At 42.5% G+C, this 6,662-nt stretch overlaps 1 protein-coding gene across 1 annotated transcript in view; it reads left to right on the top strand.

Annotated features, from left to right (window-relative positions):
* The window catches only part of LOC310963555 (sodium channel protein type 5 subunit alpha-like), a gene marked incomplete at both ends in the record, with an annotated part of 121,131 nt that extends 114,895 nt beyond the window's left edge, over positions 1-6,236 (top strand). Inside the window, 2 exons of the mRNA XM_083936419.1 lie at positions 1-70; positions 4,951-6,236. The exon at positions 1-70 is cut by the window's left edge and continues 201 nt beyond it. Coding sequence (XP_083792545.1) covers positions 1-70; positions 4,951-6,236 — 1,356 coding nt within the window. The remainder of the gene's footprint in view (positions 71-4,950) is intronic.
* Positions 6,237-6,662: the final 426 nt, after the last annotated feature.

The raw sequence follows: 6,662 nt of genomic DNA, 5'->3' as shown, positions 1-6,662 counted from the left end.
CTGCGCTGCTACTTCTTCACCGTGGGCTGGAACATCTTCGACTTCGTGGTCGTCATCCTCTCCATCGTCGGTGAGTCCAGGCGCCCAAGGATGCACACGCTACGTTTGTGTCTTTGTGGTCGTTTTGTGTCTCTTTGTAGTTGTTTTGTGTCTCTTTGTGGTTGTTTTGTGTCTCTTTGTAGTTGTTTTGTGTCTCTTTGTGGTTGTTTTGTGTCTCTTTGTAGTTGTTTTGTGTCTCTTTGTGGTTGTTTTGTGTCTCTTTGTAGTTGTTTTGTGTCTCTTTGTAGTTGTTTTGTCTCTTTTTGTAGTCGCTCTGTGTCTCTTTGTAGTTGTTTTGTAGTCATTTTGTGTCTCCTTGTAGTTGTTTTGTGTCTCTTTGTAGTTGTTTTGTGTCTCTTTGTAGTTGTTTTGTGTCTCTTTGTTGTTGTTTTGTGTCTCTTTGTAGTTGTTTTGTGTCTCTTTGTGGTTGTTTTGTGTCTCTTTGTAGTTGTTTTGTGTCTCTTTGTTGTTGTTTTGTGTCTCTTTGTAGTTGTTTTGTGTCTCTTTGTAGTTGTTTTGTGTCTCTTTGTAGTTGTTTTGTGTCTCTTTGTGGTTGTTTTGTGTCTCTTTGTTGTCGTTTTGTGTCTCTTTGTAATTGTTTTGTAGTCATTTTGTGTCTCTTTGTAGTTGTTTTGTGTCTCTTTGTTGTTGTCTTGTGTCTCTTTGTAGTTGTTTTGTGTCTCTTTGTAGTTGTTTTGTGTCTCTTTGTAGTCGTTTTGTGTCTCTTTGTTGTTGTTTTGTGTCTCTTTGTAGTCGTTTTGTGTCTCTTTGTAGTCGTTTTGAGTGTCTTTGTGGTCGTTTTGTGTCTCTTTGTAGTTGTTTTGTGTCTCTTTGTGGTTGTTTTGTGTCTCTTTGTAGTTGTTTTGTGTCTCTTTGTGGTTGTTTTGTGTCTCTTTGTAGTTGTTTTGTGTCTCTTTGTAGTTGTTTTGTCTCTTTTTGTAGTCGCTCTGTGTCTCTTTGTAGTTGTTTTGTAGTCATTTTGTGTCTCTTTGTAGTTGTTTTGTGTCTCTTTGTAGTTGTTTTGTGTCTCTTTGTAGTTGTTTGTAGTCATTTTGTGTCTCTGTAGTCATTTTGTGTCTCTTTGTAGTTGTTTTGTGTCTCTTTGTAGTTGTTTTGTGTCTCTTTGTTGTTGTTTTGTGTCTCTTTGTAGTTGTTTTGTGTCTCTTTGTAGTTGTTTTGTGTCTCTTTGTAGTTGTTTTGTGTCTCTTTGTGGTTGTTTTGTGTCTCTTTGTTGTCGTTTTGTGTCTCTTTGTAATTGTTTTGTAGTCATTTTGTGTCTCTTTGTAGTTGTTTTGTGTCTCTTTGTTGTTGTCTTGTGTCTCTTTGTAGTCGTTTTGTGTCTCTTTGTAGTTGTTTTGTGTCTCTTTGTAGTCGTTTTGTGTCTCTTTGTAGTCGTTTTGTGTCTCTTTGTTGTTGTTTTGTGTCTCTTTGTAGTCGTTTTGTGTCTCTTTGTTGTTGTTTTGTGTCTCTTTGTAGTCGTTTTGTGTCTCTTTGTTGTTGTTTTGTGTCTCTTTGTAGTCGTTTTGTGTCTCTTTGTAGTCGTTTTGTGTCTCTTTGTAGTCGTTTTGTGTATCTTTGTAGTCGTTTTGTGTCTCTTTGTGGGTGTTTTGTGTCTCTTTGTTGTCGTTTTGTGTCTCTTTGTAATTGTTTTGTAGTCATTTTGTGTCTCTTTGTAGTTGTTTTGTGTCTCTTTGTTGTTGTCTTGTGTCTCTTTGTAGTTGTTTTGTGTCTCTTTGTAGTTGTTTTGTGTCTCTTTGTAGTCGTTTTGTGTCTCTTTGTTGTTGTTTTGTGTCTCTTTGTAGTCGTTTTGTGTCTCTTTGTAGTCGTTTTGTGTGTCTTTGTGGTCGTTTTGTGTCTCTTTGTAGTTGTTTTGTGTCTCTTTGTGGTTGTTTTGTGTCTCTTTGTAGTTGTTTTGTGTCTCTTTGTGGTTGTTTTGTGTCTCTTTGTAGTTGTTTTGTGTCTCTTTGTAGTTGTTTTGTCTCTTTTTGTAGTCGCTCTGTGTCTCTTTGTAGTTGTTTTGTAGTCATTTTGTGTCTCCTTGTAGTTGTTTTGTGTCTCTTTGTAGTTGTTTTGTGTCTCTTTGTAGTTGTTTGTAGTCATTTTGTGTCTCTGTAGTCATTTTGTGTCTCTTTGTAGTTGTTTTGTGTCTCTTTGTGGTTGTTTTGTGTCTCTTTGTAGTTGTTTTGTGTCTCTTTGTAGTTGTTTTGTGTCTCTTTGTTGTTGTTTTGTGTCTCTTTGTAGTTGTTTTGTGTCTCTTTGTAGTTGTTTTGTGTCTCTTTGTAGTTGTTTTGTGTCTCTTTGTGGTTGTTTTGTGTCTCTTTGTTGTCGTTTTGTGTCTCTTTGTAATTGTTTTGTAGTCATTTTGTGTCTCTTTGTAGTTGTTTTGTGTCTCTTTGTTGTTGTCTTGTGTCTCTTTGTAGTCGTTTTGTGTCTCTTTGTAGTTGTTTTGTGTCTCTTTGTTGTTGTCTTGTGTCTCTTTGTTGTCGTTTTGTGTCTCTTTGTAGTCGTTTTGTGTCTCTTTGTAGTCGTTTTGTGTCTCTTTGTTGTTGTTTTGTGTCTCTTTGTAGTCGTTTTGTGTCTCTTTGTTGTTGTTTTGTGTCTCTTTGTAGTCGTTTTGTGTCTCTTTGTTGTTGTTTTGTGTCTCTTTGTAGTCGTTTTGTGTCTCTTTGTAGTCGTTTTGTGTATCTTTGTAGTCGTTTTGTGTCTCTTTGTGGTTGTTTTGTGTCTCTTTGTAGTTGCTTTGGATCTGTCTTTAACAACAGTCCGAGCATTGACGAGCGGCACAAAAGGGTCCCGACAAAAACGGCCGTACGTGTGTGTGTGTGTGTGTGTGTGTGTGTGTGTGTGTGTGTGTGTGTGTGTGTGTGTGTGTGTGTGTGTGTGTGTGTGTGTGTGTGTGTGTGTGTGTGTGTGTGTGTGTGTGTGTGTGTGTGTGTGTGTGTGTGTGTGTGTGTGTGTGTGTACGTGTGTGTGTGTGTATGTGTGTGTGTGTGTGTGCATGCGTGGCATCAGCTGATGTAATGTCTACCTCCCAATAATCTGCCAACAAAGCGTCCGTCCAGGCGGCCTTGATGTTTAACCTGCACCAAGGTCCAGTATGGTCATATACAGTACACCACACACACACACACACACACACACACACACACACACACACACACACACACACACACACACACACACACACACGGCACACACACACACACACACACACACTGCAGAGGCAGCACGGACCGACATAAGCAGGTAATTTAGCTATCAGTGCTGTGACAAGAGTGTGTGTGTGTGTCAGCATGTGTGTGTGTGTGTGTGTAATTAAGTGTGTGTGCGTGTGTGTTGCGTGCACACACACTGCCTGGGGGAGGTGAAGGTAACAGCAGCAATCAGAGCTGCCAGAGGGCGGTCCCTGGAGACAAATCAAACATGATTGACCTGTTACATCAGCTGTGGGTGTGTGTGTGTGTGTGTCGGTGTGTGTGTGTGTGTGGGTGTGTGTGTGTGTGGGTTGATGAACGGCGTGATGGTGATTCCCTCTCGACTCCCCCCTGCTCATCCCTTCCATCAGCCATAAGTCAGCGGTGGGAGGCGGGTGAGGGCTGGGGGTGTGGGTCCCCTCCCTGAGTTGATCTTTGCAGGATAACAAGGAGCGAGCGGATGAGTTACAGCGTGTGAGGCGCTGTCAGAGGGCGGCGTGTGGCGGTGTTGGTGGCGGTGTGTGGCGGTGTGTGGCGGTGTGTGGCGGTGTGTGGCGGTGGCGGTGGCTCAGATCCAATCAGTCCCGTTGTAATCACAGCAGAGTGAAACATCCAAACACACCGAGCTTTAACACGACGGCCTCACAGGAGACGCTGCTGCACTGATGACGTCCATCAGGCTTCAATGGAGCCAACAGGGTCTCCTGCTTCAACCACCTTTATTTATTATTATTATTATTATTATTATTATTATTATTATTATTATTATTATTATATTATTATTGTATTATAGTATTATTATTAAATAATATTATATTATATTATTATTATTATTTTATTATTATTATTATTATTTTATTATTATATTATTATATTATTATTATCATATTTCTATAATATTATAATTATTATTATTATTATATTATATTATATTATTTTATTATTATAATATTATTATTATTATTATCATTTTATTATTATTATAATATTATTATTAATATTATTATATTATTAATATTATTATTATATTATTATTATTATTATTATTTTATTATTATTATTATATTATTATTAATATTATTATATTATTAATATTATTATTATATTATTATTATTATTATTTTATTATTATTATTATTATTATTATTTTATTATTATTATTATTATCATTATTGAACCATTATTTGAGGTGTTGCAATAATAATCACTAACATGCTTTATTTTGTGTCTCTTTGTAGTTGTTTTGTGTCTCTTTGTGGTTGTTTTGTGTCTCTTTGTGGTTGTTTTGTGTCTCTTTGTGGTTGTTTTGTGTCTCTTTGTGGTTGTTTTGTGTCTCTTTGTAGTTGTTTTGTGTCTCTTTGTAGTTGTTTTGTGTCTCTTTGTAGTTGTTTTGTGTCTCTTTGTGGTTGTTTTGTGTCTCTTTGTGGTTGTTTTGTGTCTCTTTGTGGTTGTTTTGTGTCTCTTTGTAGTTGTTTTGTGTCTCTTTGTGGTTGTTTTGTGTCTCTTTGTAGTCGTTTGTGTCTCTTTGTGGTCGTTTTGTGTCTCTTTGTGGTTGTTTTGTGTCTCTTTGTGGTTGTTTTGTGTCTCTTTGTGGTTGTTGTTTGTCTCTTTGTAGTTGTTTTGTGTCTCTTTGTAGTTGTATTGTGTCTCTTTGTGGTCGTTTTGTGTCTCTTTGTGGTTTCAAACATGACTCAGAGTTTTTTCTTCTGTGTTTCAGGAATCGTTCTCGCCGACATCATCGAGAAATACTTTGTGTCGCCCACGCTGTTCCGAGTGATTCGATTGGCCCGCATCGGACGCGTGCTGCGTCTCATCCGAGGCGCTAAGGGCATCCGGACGTTACTGTTCGCCCTCATGATGTCACTTCCTGCTCTCTTCAACATCGGGCTCCTCCTGTTCCTGGTCATGTTCATCTACGCCATCTTCGGCATGGCCAACTTCGCATACGTGAAGCGGCAGGCGGGGATCGACGACATGTTCAACTTCGAGACGTTCGGGAACAGCATGATCTGTTTGTTCCAGATCACCACGTCGGCCGGCTGGGACAGCCTGCTCAGCCCCATCCTCAACAACTCCCCCGAGGAGTGCAACGCCAACCTCCCCCACACCGGCACCACCATCCGGGGGAACTGCGGGAACCCGTCGGTGGGCATCACCTTCTTCGTCACCTACATCATCATCTCCTTCCTCATCGTGGTCAACATGTACATCGCCATCATCCTGGAGAACTTCAGCGTGGCCACGGAGGAGAGCACCGAGCCGCTGAGCGAGGACGACTTTGAGATGTTCTACGAGGTTTGGGAGAAGTTCGACCCCGAGGCCACGCAGTTCATCGAGTACGCCAAGCTGTCCGACTTTGCCGACTCGCTGTCGGAGCCGCTGCGCATCAGCAAGCCGAACAAGATCAAACTGATCACCATGGACCTGCCCATGGTCAGCGGGGACAAGATCCACTGCCTGGACATCCTGTTCGCCTTCACCAAGCGCGTCCTGGGCGAGTCGGGCGAGATGGACGCGCTCAAGCAGCAGATGGAGGAGAAGTTCATGATGGCCAACCCGTCCAAGATCTCCTACGAGCCCATCACCACGACCCTGCGGCGGAAACAGGAAGACGTCTCCGCCGCGGTGATCCAGAGGTGCTACCGCAGACACCTGGTGAGGCGGCAGCTGAAGGCCGCCTCCTACTTGTACCGCCAGATCACCACGCCGCGGCACGTGGGTGAGGAAGGCGAGGAAGGAGGCGAGGGGGGACTTGGGGAGGACGCGCCTGAGAAAGAAGGGCTGATCGCCGCCATGATGAGGGAGAACTACGGCTCCAGTTTGTTGGCGATAGAGCGCTCCGAGACCATCTCCTCCACCTCGTCCCCGCCGTCCTACGAGAGCGTGACGCGAGCCACGTCGGAGATCTTTCACCCGCCCGCCGCCAAGACAGATACGATAGAAACCGCGGGCAGCGCACCGACGTTGGTGGAGCCTGACAGACAGCGGGACACCTCGCCGTAACGGGAACCAAAAAGCAAAAAAAATTAACAAACGGGGACGTCCTCGTTTTCGGGTTTGTTTACTGAATGTACCGTAGCTGGAGGAGGAGACGTGACGGCGGCGGCGGCGAAGGCGAAGGCGAAGAGAAGCTATGAGCAAGGAACTGCAGGAGGAGCGAACAAAGTGGAATATTTACTACCTTTAATGTTATTTCTTGTTCCCGGTGGAGATTCCTAGACTCGTTTTTTTGGAGTTTCTTAAAGGGAAGCAGAAAAACTGCAGAGACGTCGGTCCAGTCCGCCTTCGTCGGCGTAAAAGACGGAAGATCCCTTTGACCTCTTGGGTCTCTCGTGTCGACCGGAGGGTTCGGACTTCTCCGGTCAAACAAATATATCAGATGTATTCATCATTTATTAGCCTGGGGGGGTTTGTGCCTTCCCGCAGTTG

This window comes from Echiichthys vipera, assembly GCF_963691815.1.
Source record: "Echiichthys vipera genome assembly, chromosome: 21".
NCBI classification, from domain to species: domain Eukaryota; kingdom Metazoa; phylum Chordata; class Actinopteri; order Perciformes; family Trachinidae; genus Echiichthys; species Echiichthys vipera.
Note: the sequence above shows the minus strand (reverse complement) of the source record. Positions and strands in the feature narration are given on the sequence as shown.